The sequence below is a fragment of the Amia ocellicauda genome, chromosome 9, assembly GCF_036373705.1.
Source record: "Amia ocellicauda isolate fAmiCal2 chromosome 9, fAmiCal2.hap1, whole genome shotgun sequence".
In the NCBI taxonomy this organism is placed as follows: domain Eukaryota; kingdom Metazoa; phylum Chordata; class Actinopteri; order Amiiformes; family Amiidae; genus Amia; species Amia ocellicauda.
Window position 1 is genome coordinate 25599774 of NC_089858.1, and position 24333 is coordinate 25624106.

The window sequence follows — 24333 nt, forward strand, 5'->3', positions numbered from 1 at the left end:
CCATGGCAGCCTCCTCCCTGTGACCTGCACACTCACCTGATGTTATAAATTCAACAATTCTTTACATGGCTGCAGCTACACAAGCTCCTGGATTACTGAAAAAAAAATGAGCTAGTGATACCAGGCCTTGAAAGACTGCAAAACAGGCTGTGCATCAATGTTAAAGCTTGATCCAATGCCTTGCTATAGTAATAAGAGTTGCCAGGACATGGATATAATAATACATATGCAAAACAACACCAAGCACGAACTGGAGCAGACACCAATACAACAGTATCTGGCCAGTAAGTCTTTGGAAATTATTCTGGAGTTTTCTATACAATACTAACAATACTAACATCTTTGCTGGATGAATGTGTGTGGTATTAATGTAAAATGTAATAGGTCTTAGGATCATATGAATTCTGGGGGGCCCTCATGGAAAATTAGACACTGGTCAGATTTTTTATATTGAAAATGCTTTTCAATATGTTATATAATTATGATTTTGACCATAAGCAGTTAACCAGACATCAAACAACAAATTTTCATCCAAAAAAACACCCTTTGCTCTGGAGCTGATTTATTATATGCAATCAGGTGATATTTTTGCATCCTGAGGCACAATTTTCCATATTATATGTATATGCAAATGTGAGCACCTAGAGAAACTGTCCATTATAAAAGTCTTAGGTTATGATAGGTGTCATGACTCTTATTCCCTTTCTGCAGAGCATCCCCGGGCACTTTATAACGAGGAGTAAAGCACACCCAAGGCAAGTGAGCCCCCATGTTGTGACAGTGTTGACTCGCAGACAAAAACAATCACACAGACTCTGAACTTCCTCTCACCCTGGCCTTTCCAATATCACATAATTAGGTTTTTCTGCTTAAAATCAGAGTCAAGGAGCAGCACAATTAGATTAAGACGTTTATTTTGCTTTTGTCTGATTAATTAATGCCAAGGCTCTTCGCAACAATGCAGTTAGCTGACATGATTAACTGAACATTGCATACACAATAAGCAAATTGAACTGAAAGAGGACTCATACAGAGTCAGCGGTTGGAGGAGTGATTTTTTTTCTTTTCTGTAGGTTTTATTAACTATTTATATATAAAAATACAGTTAGTGTTGTGGGATAGAGGGCACTGGGTTGGGTGGCTTTTTCCTTAGTCTTGCAAATTGAATTACATTTGCATTCCATCGTATGCCTTTCAGCAGGTACTTTTGTAGTTCTCTTACTGTTTCTGTCAATCTCTGCATTATGATGTAAATAATATGAAAGTAGTTCCAGTCTCTGGGAGACTGGATGTATAAAGGTAGGCATAGGCCTGACAGTAAATGTTTGGGGCTTTGTTACAACATGTTGGCTGCCACTATTTATTTGCTTGTATACATCATTAAAAATGTGGTGTTTTTAAGCAACTTTCAGTCACTTGGGGTTTATTTGACACTACATGAAAAAGCTCTACATACACCTTTTTGTTTTTTGTTCTGCTGCTGAGAACTCTGAATAAGACCCAGAAAAAAGCATCAGCCTTTTGTTTGAAACTGCAATTTCCAGTTATCATCAGGCAATTCAGTGGGAGGGTTTCATTGATGAGCCACTCGGGAGCTTCTAAGTGTGTTTTGATCAATATAAACACTGTAATTTGGCTCTGGTCACAAGAAAGGAAAGTAACATTCCAGCTGGTTCTCAGAGCATCCCAGACGAAATCCCACCACTTCCACCAAGACCATCCTCCTATTCCCCTGTTGGCTTTTACAGGCAGGGAACTGTAAACATGGGAATTCGGATTTGCTAAAACAGACAATTTGCTTGTTATAAAACACCCCTTGTGTTTGAATCTGAAACCTTGTGTGTGAAAATAATTCAATAATAATGCTACTACTACTAATTAATATGTGCATTATAATCTGTAATGGGAACAGAAAGTCCCACACCTCCTTTATGCAGGAGTTGTCTAAATGGAATTGCTCTAAGCAGGGTCTTGAGTGCGTCTTTGCTAAGCATGGAACAAAACACTTTGGTCCTCCTCAGAATATCTGAATCAGCACATCTAGTCCAAAATGGGAATCCCTAAAAATTACTTCTGTCCTTTTTTGGTAAATTTCACTCCTATTGAGAAATGTATGTCCACTGACATCCCCCACTGAAAAGCCGTGACCTGAGTTATGTCTCATTCATTCATTGTTCATTTATTTATTTTTCATTTAACCTCAGAACATAGTGTAATCCTTTTCTCTGTACTGACTGGTTTTGAAATGATTAAATAATTATGAATGTAGCATCTGTGCATAAGAAGTGAACAGAAACCATCAAGAAAACCACCACAGCTGCTGCCTCCCTTCTACATCCTGTATTCCGTCCTTTTGTCTTCTCGTCTTTTAGTTACGAATATAATGTGTTTTTCCCCTAAAATATGGTAATTGACATGAGTGTTTGTTGCTGAATATCAGTCTAAGATTTTAACATGATCATATATGCATGCTGTGTAAATGAGGATAGTATTATCTTGTATGCATATAAATGGATGACATGGAACACAAAATGTGTCAGTTCTTGTGCCAGGGCTGATATAATTCCTACTTTGTTAATGTTACAAGACATACCTGCAGTCATCATAAATGTGTAATGGAGAGATCACGGCAACCATATGCACTGCACAGTTTGATGTCAAGTAAACTGTGAACCTGCATTGAGAACAAAACTGAAACTACAAAAGAAAAATAAGGTATTGTTTTGTTTAATGTTATTAAATGTTAATTACTTATAGACCAAATGCATATCATAACATTAATGTAGTAAGCTCTTCCACTTTATAGAGATAATAAGTGCTTTAATATATGTGCTAGTTCAGAAGAGGTTATTGAACCAGATGTCTTGCTAACAATGTTTAGACACGACAGTGGGTTGTCTTATGTCATGTTTATACAAGCTATACAATTACAAACAAGTGTAATTATTATTATTTTTGGTTTAAGATGGCTTACAGTGTCTTTCCCAGATTTAACAGCAGTTATACAACTATTGTACATCAATAAGGCCCTGTCCCTTGTGGCAAAAAAATCTAGTGATAATACCAATGGGGTTACAAACTAATAATAGTTGTATTTTGTGCTTCCTCTGATCTACCATTGTGGTTAAACTAGGACCTATTTGTGCAACTTAAGGGAGTAGTTTATACAGTAAAACCTGCAACTTCCTGCTTTTTCATATTAATTTCCTGTCGTGTTGTTTTTCTGTGTTTTTTATTTTTTTCAGTTTCCTATTAAATATTCTCTCTATATATTTTATAAAAAGACATAATTTGCAAACATATAAACCACAGCACTGCCAGTAACATATATAGAGATATAGATATCAGATAAACAACTCATAAATCGTTAAATTAATATGGAAGTTCATAATCAGTACTGGTTGTCATTATTAATCAAAACCATTATTGATGCAGGAAATACAGACAACACCCCTAATCTGTTTAAGTGGTTTATTGATGGGTTATATAGTAAACAAAATTACTGGCCTTTTTGCCATTGCCTCAAGCTGCTTGACTGGAGTACAACCGAATGGCCATAAAAGCCTGCTTCTAAGCTCCATTTATTGGTTTGTAGATAAGTAAACAGAGCCTGGCCATATTAATATGAACATCTTTGACTAAACACTCAGCAAAGAATGGAGTGAAAACAGAACTAATCTCATCTGTTAGCTTGGCCTTGTACATCTGACGCAGACAGAAATGCTAGGACATTTTTTGGATGTGCTTATTTTAATGTGACAGGGTTATTGATAAATGTGTATCTATGGGTGGGTATCTGTATGTGTAAAGTTCCTTCTCTCAAGGGTTACCTCACTATACAAATAAGTGCCAAAGTGTTGTGTCAGCCCCCATACACAGTGTTTCCTCATCAGCATTTCAAGAATATACTTGCATATAAACACGTAACTTTTTTGAACCCCTTAGCTTGATGTGTCTCCACTTTGACTCAGGGTTACCTCAACTACACCTTGGACACCACAGTACCATGTCATTGCCAGCCCAAAATAAAGATATAAATCAGGAAGATGTCTCTGGACATACACAGCAGCACGGACAAAGACCATCTAAGCAGAAATAACAATATAAAACTATGCCCAGCTTACCAGGGGGGCTGCAGCAGTGTAAACAACTCATTCATAATAAATTGAATTAAAGATTTGAATGTATATTTAGTTCATACACGCTGTGAAGATGCATTCCCATATGGGTCTGCCTCTGAAAAATCTGTTTAATACTCACTGAATCATAATCCCAAGCTTGCCTCATTGCATCAAGCTATTAATGTAGCAGGGGGCAATGACTGTGTGCTTTGGATGGAAACCAATGGATCCTTGCTATAAAAAGTAGGGTTTTAAAAAAAATCCAGTCACACAGTAGACCAAATCCAAATTGTGGCCTGATTTCATCACATATGGGAACCAAAGCAAAGACTGGGCCTGACCTGCAGTGCCAAGCAAATGGTGATGACTGAGACAGTTTGTAGTACAGGTGTTTTCTATCTAGAGTGAGAGATATCTATTTGTATAGCTAAAGATGAGGTTTCAATGTCTTCACACTACACCATCTAATCCCAGGTTGAGTGGACCAGGGGCGGCCAGGGTGACTTTACCTTGAGATCATCCCCTGCTTGCATTCACATTGGCCTTGTGCTACAATACACAGTGAGAGAGAACTGGGCCAGAGGCAGCAGGCGGATTTCAGCTCAGAGTGTGCAGTTTAAACAGCTGTACTATCCTCCTTTGGACTTCTAAGACGTGGAACCAAAGTGTCCTGGTTTCAATTTTAAAACTCCCTTTACCCAGCAGAGAGCCCATGCCACATGCCAGCACCTGCCCTATACGCTATGTACTTCCTTAAATCAGAGCGACCAATGTTTCACCAGAAGCACAATAAATATTTAATCAGGGAAGGGAGAGGAGCAGCAGGTGAAGGAACTGTGTACTGCAGGTTTCAAAGTCTCGCTAGGCAGGAGAGGTCACTGCACTGACTCCAGTTTTTCTATTTTGGTCATTCTTTGTGACATTTCGGAGACAATGTAGGTCTTCAAGAGTGCCTGGAGTAGAGGAGACTTTTAAAACAAAGAAAGGGATCAAAACATGGTATCGAATGCGATGTGCCAAGCCCGTGCACTGTACTCCTTTCACTTCGCGGCCATGTTGTGTGCTGCTTTGCATGGCCAGCTGCGTCCTGCTGAGTTGCACACATTTCAGTTGAATTCTAAGGATCTCCATTCTTGGATTCTGCTTCATTCAGAATACTACCACTGTTTCTTTTATTGCATTGGGGGTGACTTGTTTGTCATCTAATAGCAGGAGGTGATCACAATTCCATACAGTGAAAGAAGTCTTGGCAGCACTAATAGATAACAGCTCTACATTGCATTTGTCAGTCAGATTACTGAGCATAAATATTGTTTTCTGAATACCTACTATGGACAATTTGTCTGATACTTGTTTTGTTGTATAATTACAGAGTAATAAACAACTTTACAAACTTAACCACAGCTTCCCTGCTCTTTGGTATAATTTCCGGCGATTTTGCCACGGTGCACTGCAGGCCACGCTGATAAAGGGGTTGCCAGGGAGGCAGGGTGCAATTGAATTTGAGCAATTCGAATGGTGAATGTGACGAATGATTGTTTCTCCAAAAAGGGGTAGGTAGACTGATTGAATTACACAGATGATTGCATTTGCGGTAATAGCGATGGCATTATCAATTTCCTTTAATAGAATTAAGACTTCAATTACCCAGGGCCCAGGGCACGCAGGCCTGTCCGAGTGGAGCGGCTGTGATCGATAGAGAGCCGCTACCAGGAGGGAGAGGCTCAGCCATACATCACCGCCACTTTCATACAGGCAATTGGAAAAGCTGCCTTTTGTTAGGCGTGGTTCAAAACAAATAGTGTGGCCAAACATCACAATGAGTGTTGTTTTTGGAAGGTTTAAGAAACATAAACAAACCAATATGGAATATATTTTTAATATAGGTAAAATATATGGGCTATTCTTGAAATATATTTTAGTCTGTGAACTCTGTATTTCTTTTATATTTTGAATGTATATGGTGAGGTTCATTTCTAAAGTATATTTACAACATATAAAGTCAATATATGGATTGAAATATACATTTTTTTTGGCAAATTAGAAATCTTAGGTTCACACATTTCTACTATAAATTACAAACACGTTAGTTTTGAATGGGAAAAAAACACAAAAAACACCATAATCGAATGCCCTAGATATTCTCTGTTGTGCTATTTTCCTGTGGAATGTTCTATGAGGGAGCCAAATGGATGTTTTCTGATGTTAAAAATACAATCTCAAACTTTTACCAACTTGAAAAGCAGCCTTCAAACTGCGGACTATCTTGGCCAGGGGACTGGGTTTATACTCGTATCTGTTCAGTGAATTTGCTGTTTGCTTATTCCCATTTAACATAACTTTTTTACATGGCTTCTGCAACTCTATACTACCATAACATGTTCATGTTTAGCCTGTATGCAGCAAATAATAATGATTTCCACATGGTAAAGCTAAGTTGAGTTCAGTATTGCAGAATGCTTTTGAAAGGAGGATCTGTATAAACTAATAGGCCAGTTTTCTCCTGTGCGGTGATGATAAGGCATTTTATCTCATTGGCTTTTAATTAGTCGATTAGAGTATCTATTATATTAAAGACTCATGACCTTATGAAATCTATATCTTTTACATGTAAGACTTTGTTGTATCTTTAGCTTTTTCCCCTTCTGGCTTGTAAATTCATAAGGAGCTTTCTATTAAATGCATTGCAAATGAAAGGGCCTTTTTGCACTACTTCACAACAGCAGAAATCCAGGTGTGAAGCATTCATTATTGTGACTGGAAACTCTCATTACAATTGTCTTGTTCACTTGGGCAGGCAGGGTTTAACCTAGTGGCACTTCCCTGCCTCCTCTATCACTCTCCTGATAGGGATATTAAAAGCAATAACTGTCACAGCAACCTCCTCTAAAGCTTTTTAATAGGGGCTGGTGAATATGTATGGATTTCTACAGGCCTCCCTCTTCCATCAAAGACAAGATAGCAAGAGTGACATTAACTGCTTACATATCACATTACATACTAAGTACAAACTATTTTAGGATATAATTACATTTTTGTCAATATTTTTTTTGAAAAAATAAGAAATGTACATGGCATTGACAAGGGGATCCACTGATTAGCTATTAGGATCAAATCTAATACTGTATATGATGAGAGTAAATATTTCTGATACGTGGGAAAGCTTAATTAAACATTTAATTTATTGCCAAGCATATACAAGTAGTTATTTGATTGCACATGGACAAAAGCTTAAACACTAATTCATTAATACAACTATTGCAGAAGCTCAATATGCATGACCATTTCATTGATGTTCATTTCCTTGTTTTCTTCTCCATTGACATTTCACATGAATCGGAAGAGCACTCCCACAGTTATTTATGTATGCACAAAGTCCATACCTAAACATATCTAGAGGCAGGGCTAGAGGCAGGCAGACAGTTTTGCCTCAGAAATGTATCAGTCCAAGTCCTTGCTTTTGAGAAGCTGGAATACTCACAGGTGATTAAAATCCTCAGCAGAGAAAATAATACATTGAGTGTGATGTGGGAGAGGATTGGCCTTTTATGGAAATAATGCCCTGGCAGAATTTAACTACGCACTACATAATCCCTTATGCAGAATCACTGCAAGCATCAGCACTGGTAATCGGTGCAATGTCTTACGCTCCTGCCGATGAGGCTGACGGGAATCCCAATGAGAGATTAACTAGTTAAGTTGTGTGTTTGATACAGGCTTCTCCCAGGTGGCTTTGGCATTGGAAACCATTACAAAAGTTCTAGATCGGCTGTGGGTGTTCAAGGAGGGGAGTCCTGGGTTTGATCACCTTGTAACCTTTACACAGTGGCCAAGCAGTGAGGTCAGGCAGATGGTGAGCGTCTCCTCTTGCATTCCTCAGCTCAGGGAAGTCTAGTGATCAGCATGGAAGAGGATGCACCCAAACGATGAGGACAGTGCTGATTGATCTTTTGTCCTTCTGCCATTAGTGTTGATTAGTGCAGGCAGAGGATCAACTCACTGAGGGTTCAGACGACAGCTCAGCTGTACCGTGACAGCTAAAACGCTTCGTCAGAGACGGAGGTGTTTGCACACTGTGGAGGCAGCCATTTCCGTTTCAAGGCTCTGTAGATAAACTGCTAGGCAGGAAACTGCCGCCACAGTTGAGTGTGGCTGCTGCTTTCATTTCAACTGCACAGGCAAATTGAAATGGCAAGCAACGGGGAAGGGCTGCAGCTAAAGAGCAAGAATAGTTTATTTATTTATTGTTTGGACCTCAAGACAAACCTCAGGGTAGACTGTCAACTGCTTGAAACAGCAGTGCGGCTATTCTTAGATTCAGGAGGATACTGTGCAGAATGATCACTACTGCCTGTGTAATTTATCTTGTGCTACAATAACCATTGCTTTTTCAGATTATGTTTTCCCCTAGAATCCAGTATGTTTTTGTTTCTTTGGATATCTCAATTGATAAGACACCTTTTTCTCATGACGTACTAGGAATTTGTTTGGTGCTTTGAGAAGGACCATTCTCCCTGACTGGGGAAAATATTGACCAAGGCCACCAACCATCAGCAAATCAATGTGCCATGTGCCACACTCTGTGCGAGAGCACCCTAACTTGATGATTTGCTGGGCACTCAGGATAGGCTGTGTCTAAGAGTCTCCCAGCTTGGGGCTTATGTGTCTCCTCTTATCGCAGCAGGAGAGGTGCTTATTACTTGTGGAAACAAATTAGTTGGGGTGCAGAATGGTGTCAGACTGTGTTGCACAACATGCTGTCATTTTCCTTTTTCAAGTCCATTGCAGTTAACCCCCCACCCCAGCCACCCCCCCCCTCCGCCTCCATCACCCCCACTTTCATAAAAGGTTCTGGAACACTTTGTTTCACCTGCAAAGTAAATTTGGGGTAAAACCGCAATACAGCAATTGAAAAACTGCAAAATTACTGTGCAAATGTATTTAGGTCATTTTTCATCAGGGACTATAGAAATTTCAGGTTTTCTTCCTCAGACCCCTGTATCATGCGTAAGGCCAAGCGATCAGATGCCGCTGTATCCACTCCATTTTATACTCAATGTTCTGTCACATACACCTTATCAGCTTGTGTAGGCTGCATGTCTTCAGGTCCTCCCACTCTATTGATTGGGTCACACCAGTGCACGAAGAGTCCCTGGGCTGTGGCCACCCAGAAGACACTGCCTGCCTCTTAGTCCTCTGAATCTAACTAACTAGGCGGTGCAGAGGCTTGACACCCACCTATGGAAGTGCTACATTCACTCCTAGTTGAAGCAAAATGAAAAAATATACAGGTCATTAAAAGCATCCATTCACTAGTCCCTAGCAGCTAACAAAGACACAGTAACTAAGTGCTTGGAACAGGGGTAACCATGACAACAGAGATCCCTGGAGCATGCCTGGAGTGGCGTCACAGACAGATTCAATCACACACAGTTTGTCTGCTTGTATGGTGAGGGGGGTTAACTTTCAAAGCAAATAAAATAAAGCAAAAGGTCAGCTTCACAAGCCAGGAAGGACTGAGCCACAGTACTGGGTATCCTCACTGCAGGCCTCACCTTATAATGTACTTTTAAATAGCAGGAGTGCTTAATATCATATCCCATGGTATTTTTGGGAGTGTGCTGACTATCTATAATCTGTTCAACCACGTATAGTGGTTCTGCATTGAAGAAACCTGCCCTGAAATACAGTAAGCACTTAAGCCTGTTTCCGCACACATGCTATAGTGTGAGGTACTCATGGTTGGAATACAAGTGTTTTACCCAACAGTATTGATCGGTCAAGGAAACACAACAGAACAAATTATTACAGAACAGGAAGCAAGCAAAACAGAGCCATGTGCCAGTAGAGCACTTATACTTGCCTTACATTAACTGATATTATTCCTGGAACACCAATCCCATTGCCTGTGATTGCATATAATTGTCAATTTCAGCTGCAGTACTCTTCACAAGTGTGCCACACATTTACTGCTTTTAAAACTCGACAAGTGAGTTCTGATGCAGAAAATGTAATTCAGTTTCACTATCACTGTACTCAGTGTTTTATTTTAAATGCTAAAGTTAAACAGTTCTGTTTCAAAACTAGCAATTTTCACACCAAGACAAGGATGGCAAAATCTACTCCACTCTAAGTGGAGTAGATTGCAAGGTATTATGATTTGTTTTGAAGAACATTTTTAAATATAATTATTAAACTTAAAATTGTATTGGATTTCATGTATATTTATTTACCTTGTCCCCTGATTGTTACTAGATGTCTTTGTGTTTTCTGTGCTTTTGATTATTTATTTTCTTCTATAGACTACAGTATTTTAACTGCCTTGGGGAGATAAATAAATGCCTATTTCACTATGGATATCTCTAGAAGACTAAAGATACTATCAACGTTCTTTTGAAATCAGTTACCATGGACTACCAAGTCTATTGATCTTCAAAAAGGGTTTTTTCTTCAGGCGACATTGTGTCATGGATTTTGAAAAGCCTGCAGCTCTCAATAGATTTCTACATCAATTCCCGTAGGTATGCCTTGAATAATCTCAGGCATGCATACAATACTATATCAGTGAGTATTATTTTGTATCACAATTTTGAAATGCAGATTTATGTTAAACTCATGAATTGCAAAGTTAATTGAGCAAGATGCCTATGCCACCTCCAGTGAGGCCATCCTATATTATCTGTCTCATTATCATCATAGTCATCATCAGCAGCAGCAGCAAACCTTTATCGATCAACTGCTGGATGAAGGCCTCTCTAAGATGTTTCAGCTTCTTTCAATGTACACCATCTCATTTCCAGGTCACGACAGCAGAGATTTTTATTTCATTTCATTCATCTTTTTTGATGTGGTCTTCATCTCTTAGGGGACAATTCTATATTTCCTTTTGTTAATCTTTGGTCTGTTCTTCTTGTAGTTTGTTTGGCCCATTGCTATTTTAACATTTTCACTAATGTAAAATACTTGTTTGTTCTCATATATGTGTTTTTCTCTTCTTGTTGTTATTCGAAGCATACATATTTTCCTTCTTCTTCCTGTTGTTTCCTGTTTCTGTATAATTTGTGTGTTTAGTGACCCAGTTTCAGAGCCATAATTGAGCACTGGTAGTATGCATTGATCAAATACTTTTCTCTTCAGGCAAATGGGCAGATTTCCTGTCAATAGTGTGTCAAATCTCACATTTTGTCTGTTCTTTGAATTTCCTCCATAATATCTCAATCTGTGCTGATTTGCTGACCAAGGCAGACATAATTTGTGACTCCTTCAAGTAACTTTTGATCTAAAATATTCTTAGTTTTAACAAAGCTGTTGAACATGATGTTGGTCTTATTCAAGTTAATTTTGAGTCCAGTTTTCTTACTTGCATCTGAGAGTTCGAGTGTTTTTGCAAAGATGAAAATATAATTGGCAAATCATATATTGTGCAAGTAAGCTCCATTTATCTTGATTCCTTTTTCTTCCTAGTCCAAAGTCTTGACCACTTTGAAGTGTTGCCTTGGAGAGGTTTGTAGAGATTGTGTCTTGTGACGTATTCCTTTGCAGGTCATGATCTTGTCAGTATCTTGGTATATTTGGATTGTTAATGTGGCATTGTTGTAGATATATTTAACATGTATGATTCCTGAATGTTTTGGTTTCTTAGAGTCCTGATTTTTTCAGGGTTTCAATGTAGAGAGGAAATGCTATAGATAGCAGTTATGTATTACTCTGGCATTCAACAAATAATCTTCCTGTTGCATGCCTCCACTAAGGTAAAGGCAAAACAAAACATACAAATTGGGTCAGACTTGCTAAGCTGATGCTTTAATGCAACATTTGCACCAGATTTATTTTTAAGTGACTGTACAAGCTCCCAAGCTGTAATAAATAGCTGATCAGCATGCAGCAGTACAGATTTTAGCTTTGTGGTCTATATATTTCCTGTTTTGACACCCTATTATATTTTATTTTAAATCTCCCATCTTCGAACTGAAGCAATGTCTAAAAAACTTGAGAGTCAGCAACAATTCCAAATCTTAATCAATAAATGTAGGTACTGTGTTGCACATCAACCAACCACTATGTCAGTCAACCACTAAATTAATCTTTCAATAAATAAATTCTTCAGTTTGGTTCAATTTGAGTTTGAAAGTAATTTGAACAAAGCAATTAGGGTTCCCTCTGCTTTCTTTACTAACAGCACTACTGGTATACCTCACAGATGAAGACAGAAGCTTAGAAACAATGACTATAATGCAGAAGATATTTTACATCATGTAGATCATACCAACAAAGGTGTTTAAAATACCCTGAAATTAATGCATAGTAAACTGCTGCAGCAAAGCCCCACCACATAACTCTATGACATTGCATTGGCACAAATGTAAACACATTCTATTCATTGCCATGTGTTATACCTGAACATCAGAATTAGGCCATAATGGTGATATTTTAGAACCTGAAAGACTGGGTGATAATTCAATAAAACATCATGTATCTCTTCAGCAATGCACTGCAGTTATTTAGCCAGTGCACTATATTCTGTTTCCTTTGTTTTCCAGTAGCTCATCGATCCACGGATGTGTTGTTGTTTGTTTTTCTTCCACTCTGTTGGGGATTAAAGATTTGGAAAATCTTAATCAAATGTAGTCCTTTTAGAATCTAAGGTATACCTTTTCTGTGTAATTTGTTTTGTTGTTTTCTTTGTGCAATTGTGCTGCAATGTTCCTCTCTCAGATATGCAGCCTGAAACTGAACTTAATGTTCTCAACAAGATAACAGCCTTGTTGCCTTTGTTACTTTGAACACTTTAAACCTGAACTGTTATTGTCCAGACCCACACACATTTGTCGTTTTGTTGAGTGTTGAATGATTCTAAAAGTTCAGTCAAAACAGTTTGCATTTAAAGAATAATTGAAATGTGTGTGTGTGTGTGTATATATATATTATTTTTCAGAGACAAAAATTGAATAATATTTCCATGGCCGCCTGTTATTCCTCTACTTTTTTTTTTACTTCCCAGATATCTACAGTTGCTACAGCTGTCAAACAGAACAATATTGTATTTAAAATCCGGTATTTGTTCTTACAGTAATTGTAATGTTTTTTAGTACCGGCATACCTTATTCCACACTAAAACAGAAACATGTTTTTCCAGGAATTTTGATTTCTTGCTTTTTGTCTTTTTACTCTGTAGGGATATTATCAGTAGCTTCCGTTAATACAATTACAGTGAAATTAGCACAGATGATGTCTTTATCCAGTTTAAAGTATAGTATGTCATTTTCTTACTGGAGTTGAAATGTGGAGGTGTGGCTCCAAAGAAGAAAGGAGAAGCAGTGGTTTTATTTACAGGAAAATTTGATATTACTTTTGTATGTTGCATGATTCAGAAAATGATCACTGTAAGGACAATATGAATAATAACTAATTATATACTAATACAAATACCACTAATAATAACCCTATTGAAAAAACATGTTTGTAATATGTGGTAGAAAGTGACCCTTTTATATTTTGTATTTTAGTCTGTAATCCATAAATGTATTTCATAAATTGAAAATATATGGTCAGGTTAATTTCTACAATATATTTTCAGAAATATTTTCAAATATATGCATTTAGAGATAAATATATTTACATAAATCACACATATATTAAATATACCAAGAAAGGGCCAATTGTGGCTTATAATATAATATAATAGATCCTATAAAATATACAAATACAGTATATATAAAATATGTCATAAAATATAATGATCATGCATTTCTTCCATGCATTAAAATTATCTATTTGTTTTGTATGAGTGTGTTTTGAAATTTCTACACATAGATTTAGTATTATGTGTCATTTGTTTCTAATGACTAATCTCCTTTTACCTAAGAGGTAGTAAACATCATTCCACTTTGATAATATTACTTACAGTGATACACTCAGGCTCAGCCCCCTCCCAGCCATCTGCTCAGCACAGCCCCCTCCTTCCCCACAATGTGCTTTGTTGTGGCCCCCTGTCAGCAGTCGGAGTGATGATGGATGCAGACACAAAGAAACTAAATATAAAGACAAGTTACCTCTTCACCCCAAAGTAAATCTGCCTCTTTGTGCACCTGCTCACATCCTCTTGCTGCTCTCTTTTGTATGTGCTGAAGAACACCCACTACCTATTTCTGAACACCATTTCACCATTTGCTAGATTTCTCTTCCTTGAAGTCGACAGTCTCTGTAGCCTGTGCCATTCAGGTCACTCTGAACGCGATATCTTTCTTTATCTCTCTCTTGTGCTTGTGCTCTCTCTCTCTTTCCTTCTCTCTGTCACTCAGCTCGAGCTTCAGGATGACACTTAAACTCTTCTGCTTCTAAAGCTCTTGATTGTTTTTCCCCTCTGTCTGTCTGATTTTTATTCCTACTTCATCAGATCCAATCTCACCACACTCTTCTAGTCTGCCTCTCCTGCGGTCCCTTGTCTCTGACCCTTGCCACACACTGCCCGTACCACTCCCTCAGCTCTGAACTATTCTCCCAGTGTGTCTTCCCGCATGTCAGCCACTTCGCTCATTATGTCGAACATGCCTTTTGAGGAAAACTGGTGAGTGCACAACCTGTGTTCAATGAATTGAGCATGAAACAAGCATCATGATTCATCATTCTGGCTCCAAGTCTGGTTAAAACCTGCAAATTCTATATTCTGCTCTCCTCTGGTTTGGTTAGTTAGCGATGTTAGCACCCAGACATCTAGAGCGGCTTGTGCAACAAAGGCATCTACAGATGAGTGTAAAAAAAAAACACAGAACTGCAGTTAAAAGAGAACACAGCTGGATCGAGTAACCATGTGGGCAGAAATCATTGAGCTACAGAGACAGGCTCGCCAGTTCATTTACGTGTCAGTTTTTTCCCTCTTTTTTAATTTCATTTGAGGGATGAAATCCAAGCCAACCCCTGCTGGGATTATGTGCTAATTCCTGGAGGGGGGCTGCATGGATAATACCTGTGAAGCCCACAATGGCCAGGGAGAGAGTCCCCCTTAATCTATCGCTCTGCGTATTTTTTTTATTTGCTTTGCTAAATCCAGGGATTGGCCCTGATGAAACAGCCATTAGTGCGGCTGAACTGCTGAGCCTTTCAGTTACTACAGTCACTGACACCGGAGAATTACCCTGTTTGCACTTCTGTTGTTTTGCGCGCCTCATTTGATTATGGGGCTTTTATGTTTCGGTTTGGTGTTCGTTTTTTGTAAGGCTTTTGCAGCTAAACCAAGCTTCTTGAAGTGAACATTTCTCATCTATTGTATGTCACTGGATTGGGTCTAGGGCAGGGGTCTGCAGTGTTGTATTGTTTAGTATCTGGCTAATCTGTGAAGGACCAGTTCTTTAGAACAGGCAACCTGTTGACCAGGTCTTATTGGTCACTTGAAGATACCTATACATCCTAGTTTAATCTGCTTATTCAATTACATTTGCACCTCATTCTGTTGCCTCATCCAGAAATCCTTATCCCAGTCCAGCTTGAAAGATCGTCATGAGAAAGAAAGATTAATATGAATCGCTTTTATCGCTCACTTTTTTGTGTCATCTAGGGGTTGGACGGTAAAACTGCTTGTGTGTGTGTATGTGGGGGGGTGCCCTCATCCTGAAAGAGAACATAACGGCATAAGGAGTGTGTCCGTGTGGGTCCACAGATTAGCACGGAGGGACACGCTGCCTGTATCTGATGCTTTTGCACCTCGGCAGTGTCAAATGCTAGCGACCATATGTGCATAACAGGAAGGCTTTTGATTCAGACCAGTTCCAGAAAGCCTGGGTCTTACAGTGACATTAATTAATCACAACATTTTTTTAAATTTTACTTTATTTTACTTTGACTCACACAGGCTAGGGACTAATTAAGTGATTCATTCCAAGCAAAAGGGACTTAAGTCACTATTACCTGGAAGTCACTTCAGCTATTCAATGTTCCAAAGACAAACTTATATCATACTCCCTCCCAAACTCTTCAATGTGAGTGCAAAGAAAACACTGAACAATTTCTGTTACCCATGAAACTAAAAGCCCTATAATGGTAGCTACACTGAAAAATGTCTCATGTAAAAGTAAGATGCTTCATATCCTGTATTATTATTAAATCCATCCTTAATTTTGAAAATTGTAATAATTATAATTATAATAATAACAATAATAGAATTGTTAAGATTGAACATGAGGCACATTTCCTGACAGACTTTGCCTGTTTTGTGAAAAGGTCATGTCAAGATCTCTTTATTAATAAACAGATGTTGCTTTGGTTACTCCAAGCTTCACTGAGAACAGATATCTGCCAGCTAGTAATAAGCGACTCGGGCTGAACAACTATCAGTTATGAGCTTAAGGGATAGATGGAGGCATGGAAAGCATTGCCATGGTTGAAAATATGGTCAAACCCTCAGATTTGTAGGTGAATTGGTTTGTGGTGCATTAGTGGTTTGTCATGCCTGCACCACCTGTTTGTAGCATTCCATTCAGATATGCAAATGGAAGGGTGATTTACCCAACCTTTAGCCACTTAGCTGTTGATTAACTAGGGGTAATTAATGAGGCTGCAGAGCTGTAGATTGTTTGGAGTTTGTCATTTCCTCAGTCTGAGCTCTCGCAACACAGTGCATTGAATGAGCAGATTGCTTCAGTCAGAAAGTAGAAACACACCTCTTTAGTAACAGACTAGAAATGGTTTTGATATCAATCCCAGGTGTTGTGAGTTTACTTACATTGTTTATGTTCTTTTTTTATAAGCTGCACTGCATGTTTTCTTTTTAATTATTTTTAACAGAAGCTGACAGTGGCTTATTGGTGTATCAGAGGCTGTTTAATTGAACCTCAATGGAGATCCATGCTAAAGCAACAGAATCCTCCCTGGATGTGTATATATTTCTGCTTAAATGAATAGGGACAAGTCAATTAAAAACGCTATATCTAGGTCACATCGTGTTGAATTCAGTGGCCTCGTATCTTTAGATTTGTTCTGCCTTGCATTGCTTCACTGCTTGACTCCTGTGTCTATCATCATAGCATTCGGTCTTCTTTTTTTAGCTCCATGGTTATCAATCTGTCTCACACCCTCTGTGTGTTATCTTAGTCACAACCATTAAAACACACTGGGTTTTATTGTTGTCTGGCTGCTAGGCTGCCTCCATGCCTGCAAATGAGCAAATACGTATAGCCTCTCTTCTCCAGAATCTGAAGGTTTCACACCAAGACCACTCTGCTTCCTTTCTACTCACTCAGCCTTACCTGGATGTCCCCCAGATTTCAAATTCACACACCATCCCATCAAAGAATCATTCATACATGCGCTGTTCAGATATGCACAGCCAAAATGTGATCTTCTAAAGAACCCGGCTTTACGACAAAGCAGCTGAAAACATACTTTAAATATTTAAACGGAGAGCAATAAAATATAAATATACCGCAATCAGGAAAAGCAATGAGTCCATAGTGCATTATAGTTAGTGGAGTGTATACATTTTTCTTGTTTATAATGTCTTATCCCCAAAAAAGTAACAGGCACATTAGTACAACCAGCAGGTTGACCTAGATCAAGGTGTGCATCATCTTTAGCAAGCTAGAAATGTGTTGTTTTTTTGTCATTCCTTACAAATGTTGATCAGTATTCAATATTTAAAAAAATGTAGTAAAAAAGTTTTTTTATTATTAAATGTAAATTCATCAAGGTGCGTTTTTATTATACATGAGATTGTGTCAGTGGCGGTGCTTGTTGAAATCTTGGTTTGAGGTTAGAGATAAGAGAGATAGAGTAGCCTGTTTCAGTCTCCCCAGAAGACTGTGTTTAGGAGACTCTGTAGCTGAGGTGCTAGGTTTTGAACCAATTCATATGAGTGGTGAAACAGAATAGGACACAGGGGAAGAGCAAGAGTGGGAGCAAGTAGACATCACATCAAAGATTTGTGTCCGTGCTGCTACTGATGCACGAAGCACTTTGAGAGGGAGTCACACATGACAAGACAGATTGGCGCTTTGCCTTCAGAAAGTCAACAACCTGATAAAAGCTGTTTCTGTTGTTGTCGTTACACTGGCTGTTTTCTATAGAGCTGCAATGACAGCCCATCTCTTCTTTTCTTCTCCTCCCGCAGTAGGGTCGCTGGCATCTTTACCCTTTGAAAATAACATGAACTGTTGAAAATGATGGTAGCTTTGTTGCGATTCAGGCGAGATAATGACAGTGGGTTGTGCAATAAAACCAGAAAATGGACCAAGAAAAACTTTTTTTTGGTGATGTCAAACTACAGTTTTAGACTAAAACATCATAACTTTGGCAAAGGCACAAACTAGCAGAGCAACAAAATGTTTTTATAGTCACAATGCACCGTTATTTTTGTAAAACTTTATGTACCACCTTATACTGACATATGTGTCTCTGTGGGCTACTTTAAATCATCAGACGAATCTTATTTGCATTTCATTTGTCAGTTGAGTTATATTCAAACCCAGAAAGCGAAAGCATAAAATCCCCATTACAACTCCTACATATCTCTGCTTGTTAAAATGAAATAGGTAAAATAAAAAAATATTTTTCATTCAATGTTTTCAGATTTTAAATATTGGTTTTAATCATTCCCATTCTATTGGAAATCCCAATGAAAGGGTCTGGTCAATGGAGTGATACATCAGGCACTTCTACAGTATGAGAAGCTCTGGGTGAGGGGTTGCAGTGCAGTTTATTATGATGTGGTCCTGAGGGCATTTAGTCCAAAGCTGTCAGCATCATCCACTGGGGATGTGGAGAGCCGCACCAGCCAGGAAGGAATGAGGCTGTGAACAGTGAGCAAGCTGTCCATTAATAAACTGTAGGGAAATACAATGTTTTGTTTCTATCACAAATCCTGGCCACATTTTTAATAAATGTCGCAGATTTCAAGATTTATTGACAGTCAAACAGGAGTTCATTATTGGTTTTATTATCCAGCGAGGAAGTTGACAGCTACAGCTACCACCTCTGAATTGGGCATACCGTCTCCCTACAAAGAATGACTCATTCCTGTCATATGCATTAATTAATTATCCATTCTTATTCGCATGTCCTTGTGGATTTCTTTAATATGTTAAGAATGCTTTTAATATATTAAAAACCTGCGTCAAAGGTATTACAATTATTTTCCATAAATATGAATTAATTGGATTGAGAACAAATATTGAAATAGATTATGTATTAGTGTGAAGAAAGAACCTTCACTCATCAAGGAAAGATACGCAGCATCTTCATTAATTTAACCACGCTACAAAACACAATTAATGCCATTCAAACCCTCCTTCCCCAAGCCCACAGACAGCAACTGAATTAAATAACGATTACTAGAAAAGCTACTTTTGTATGTATACACAATTATATATGTATGTATTTATTTATTTACTTCCTTACTTTTCTATTATTTAAGTGTATCTTTCACTGTTTTAGCATCCTCGCATGGATCTCTAGGTTTAACTACGTACACTAACTAGCATTCTATCATCAGTCTGTGATTAGACCTTAATGTTTAAAGCTTTAATCTTTTCAAGACTGACAGACCCATTGTTGTAGTTTTACCATTTTGACTAATATCTTCTTCTCTCTTCACAGACCCTGAAGGGCTCAAACTCCAGCAATGGTGCCCCTCAGCAATCTCTAGCTCAGGTTGATGAACACTTCTTCTGGTGTACAAAGTCTTCTTTGGAGTCCCTCACTATGGTGATAACGGCAGCAAGACTGTAGAGGTGCTTTGGAGGGCCAGGGTGGACGAGAGAGAAGGACTGGCCCCCACACGCAGGGTTGATTGTGGACTGACTGGTAGTTGGGGGAATCATGTAGTGGACCTTTCTTCCGGGGGGGTGGGTTTTTCTCTGGGTCAAGATGGTTCTGTATATGTCACCCTTTTCCAGTGCCTTTCTGAGAGTGCTTCACTGTCTCTCGTGGGCCCTCATTTTCCCCTGCTACTGGTTCCTGGACCGGCTACTGGCCTCCTTCTTGGCCACCACATATGAGAAGCGGCAGCGCTCTGAGGACCCCTGCTACTTCCTGGCATTTTGTATCCTCATCTCCACACCAGTCTACCTGGTGCTGGTTGTTGCATCCCTCCCTTTTGCCCTTCTGGGCTTCCTAGTTTGGGCACCATTGCAGGCCGTGAGGCGCCCCTATATCTACTCCAAGAGCGGGCGACCGGACAAGAACAGGGCAGAGCAGGGTACAGCAGGGACCCCAGTGGGCGAGTGGAAGGCCCAGGGCAAGAGTTTCTGCTTCTGCTCTGCAAATGTGTGCCTCCTCCCTGACTCACTGGCCCGCTTCAACAACCTCTCTGATACCCAGGGGCGGGCCAGGGAAGTGGGCAAGCGGATCCGCAATGGTGCCAGCCGCCCGCAGATCAAGATCTACATCGACTCACCTACCAACACCTCCATCAGTGCCGCCAGCTTCAGCAGCCTGGTTTCACCACAGGGAGGTGGCGAGGGGCCCCACCGGCCTGCTGGAGTCAGACGCACCTCTTCTCTGGAGTACAAGCCAGAGAGCAATGGAGAAGCTGAGAAAGAGCAGGAGGAAGGCGGGGGCACTCGGGAGGATGAGTGTGTGCCCCTCAATGACTGCCCATCCGGGGTGCAGATAAGCATCAGCGCTCCTGAGCCGGAGCCTGAGGAGGACCAAAAAGGTCAGACGCCTAATCACAAGCCCAAGGATGGAGACTCTGGCAGTTTGGACAGCAGAACAGCCTCCAGGGAGTCTTTGGTGAAGTTCCACATGGCTGACGGAACGCTGTCCAATAACAAACTGGTGTACCACACCTCCGCGTTGAAGAAAGCCTCCGTGAGGAAACGGCGCCATGGCGACGACACATTTGATCACGAGATCTCGGCCTTCTTCCCTGCCAACCTGGACTTCCTTTGCCTGCAGGAAGTCTTTGACAAGCGAGCAGCGGAGAAGCTAAAAAAACAGCTGCACCGCTACTTCCAGTACGTTCTGTATGATGTGGGCCGCTACGCCTGGAAGGGCTGTTCCCGCTTCAAGTTTCTCAACAGTGGACTGATGCTGGCTAGTCGCTATCCCATCCTTGATGCCTCATTCCACTGCTACCCCAATGGGCGTGGGGAGGATGCTCTCGCAGCAAAGGGAGCCCTCATTGTCAAGGTAGGCTAGAAGATATTTGAATTTTCCGTTCCTGTACAAATTCTTTTTTTTGATTACGTTCAACCTTCTTTCCAACGATAGGCAACATGAGAGGAATTGGATTTCCTATGATTTTTAAAATGTAGTTGATAGTAAACATCTGCACAGCTTAGGGGATACTGAACAATTCCATAGTATTTGATGACGGTGTTCATTGCTTATGAAGGCAAAGCTCTCTTTAAATACTAATGTAAGTAGATGTACCTTGAATTCAAAGTTTTAATGTATGAATGCAGTTTCTGTTGAAATGAGATGAAAGCAGAGAAATGTTAAACAATTAAGTGCATTCATTAAGATGTCCCGGATCCTTCTGGATTACTGTTGGCAAAGTGTTGCATTCTCAAAATCATGTTTAAATATTTAACATGGTGCTAGTGTTTCCAGCCCAGGGACCCGGGGCAGCAAAAACCCGGGCAACCCGGATGATTTTTCTATCCCACAAGCCTGGGTTTGACATAGGTATACAACTGGGGTTGACGAAAAAAATAACAAAAAATAATTATAAATCATACTTGCATGCACAGCGCAACAGCAAACTCTTACTTTCGTGCATTTTTTCATTTTTTATATTGCAAAATACGAGGAGTTCCGATTCAAGCTTGGTTTGGTTCTACTTCCTACAAGAAGTAAATGGCCAATCAGCCAACTGCAAAAAGTATACAAACAAGGTAATGCAAACAGCTGGGGGCTCTACAAGGTCGCTTCAGTTTATACAAATGATCAATACATAATAACTATGTTAATTAATAAATAATAATAATAATGCAGTATAACTGAGTTTGTGTTTAATTTCAGCCCTACATAAAGTACAGGCACAAAAATGCCATTTATTATTTTACTTATTTAGTATTACCTTGTTGATATGGCCAGGGGTTCTAGTTTAATTAATAAAATAAGATTTCAGGAGTTCAGACAACTAATAAGTTGTATGTGTCCAAAAGTGTGTGTCAGGGTGAAGCGTGCGCCTGCAAGATAGAGAGAGGAGAGAGAGAGAGAGGCGCCATGGGCAAAGTTTAGAGTGAGGTTACTGTTTTTAGTAACTTATTTTTGTTTCCATATTGCTTATTTGTCCTATTTATATACCTATGAAATAATTTGCCCTGGGGACCCCGGGTTTATAAATTTTAAACTCCAAAAACCTGGGCCTGGAATTTTCTCCTGGTTTTGGAAACGCTACATGGTGCCTTCTCGACAACACATTGCCGATGGTTAAACATACGTAGTTCTGCAGATGGTTAAATAAAGACAGACTCAGGGATTTAACAAACATAAAGCCAGTTAAAGCTGTCTTGTGTTTTCAAGTGATCTTAAATCAATTAATAGCTCTACTAGGCATGGAAGTGTGCACAGAAGAGAGACCTAAGAAAAACATTTTTTTTTGCTCAACATATGGTATGGGTGTGATTATATAAGTTTACATGTGGCTGTAAAGCAGACTAGAATCAGTCAGATGGCAGTGACTTAAGGTCAAAATCTATCGAGGCAGTGTTAAGGTGTGACAGAGTGGAGAAGCCTATTTATTTCTCGTGTATGTGGAATTCACAGTTCATTGCCATTCTCCTGATTTGTTTCTTAGTCTTCTTCAGTATGTGGTTTAGTAGATGAGGTTTATAGTCAGAAATATTATGTATCTGGTGACTTTTTGAGGATACACTCAACTGACAATTTAGGTCCCAGTCTTAGTTGATGTCGTTGGTCCTAAAGTGTAAATCTTGTCATGAGCAGACTTGTCAGCAGTCTTATTGATCTCATACTGTCTCGCACTGTCTTTATCAACAGTGTTGGTTGCCATTCATTGGCTGTTCTGCATTGAACGATTTCAAAATGACTTCATACATGCATGCAACACAAATGTGCAATCACACCTGTGTAACTGTCGACCTTTTTCCTTCACAATGCCTGAGAGTGCAATTGCATTATCAAATGTGACCTTTTCAAAATTTAGTTTTGAGCAATGATTCAGTAAAATGGGCCAGTGTATTATTCTATGAACAATAACTCAAATGCTATTTCTCTTTCCTCTTATTATTAAGGAGTGCAATTATGTAGGATCATCTGCTTTGATAATTAACACATTCATTAGCTGTCTTAGCTGTCTTTTTTTTCAAGCACCCCTCCCCCCTGCAGCCGGCCTTGCTGTACCTCAGCCTGTAGTTCAAGCAAACTGATAACAGGGGGGTCTGTCTGAACCATCTGCTCACTTCCATGCTGTTTCCAACAATTAGTGAATCAGCCTTTTTGTTTTTAACTCAATATTCATTCTGCTTCGTTTAGATGAGGGGGCATTAATGAAGTAGAAAACGTTGCCCCAAAGCCACAAAAAAATAAAGCCTTGTGTTTATATTGTTGTACAAGGCATGTCATTTATCACCTGCTTTGGATCAAACCACGAGATTGTGCTACAGACACACAACCTCATTCTTACAAGTTCCAGATTTTAATGTTTAATAACACTTTAGGAGAGCATTTATAACCCAGGGTTTATATTTACAGAGTATTAATAATTTGTCAATAAATTGTTGTAAGCAGCCTCTACAACTAATTAATTCACATAAAGTCAATTTACATATGTAATCTCCCTGGCTGTGGAGTAATATATATCAGGGGAATCTGTCTTTTAACAGAGTGAAACCAAATCTCTCTTAAATATGCAGATATTAAATATTGTGAATTTAATGCAAGACTGGATGTAGTATGACTTAATATTTATCACAATTCACCTTAATTGTTGAATTCTTCTTCTTCTATTATTATTATTATTATTATTATTATTATTATTATTATTATTATTATTATTATTTTATTATAAAGGCTTAAGCAAAAGGAATAATGTTCTCTGATTGTGTGTTTGTTGTTTTGCTCAAGCAATGGGGCATCACTTTAGTTGGCAAATCCCTCCATTATTTCAATTGCAAGTGACAAGACCACAACCAGATTCAGATTTAGTCTCTGCCCCAGTTTTGCTCTGTCAACTGCACAAGCTGCCGCTGCGCTCCGGACTGTGCCATCTTAATCGGTGTTTAAAGCGTCCTGGATGCCAAGGTTTTCTTAT

General features: G+C 39.1%; 1 protein-coding gene across 1 annotated transcript in view; it reads left to right on the forward strand.

Moving 5' to 3' along the window:
- smpd3 (sphingomyelin phosphodiesterase 3) overlaps positions 1-24333 on the forward strand; it is a 61421-nt gene that overhangs the window by 9548 nt on the left and 27540 nt on the right. The window contains exon 2 of the mRNA XM_066713866.1: positions 19707-21242. Coding sequence (XP_066569963.1) covers positions 19977-21242 — 1266 coding nt within the window. The 5' untranslated portion in view covers positions 19707-19976. The remainder of the gene's footprint in view (positions 1-19706; positions 21243-24333) is intronic.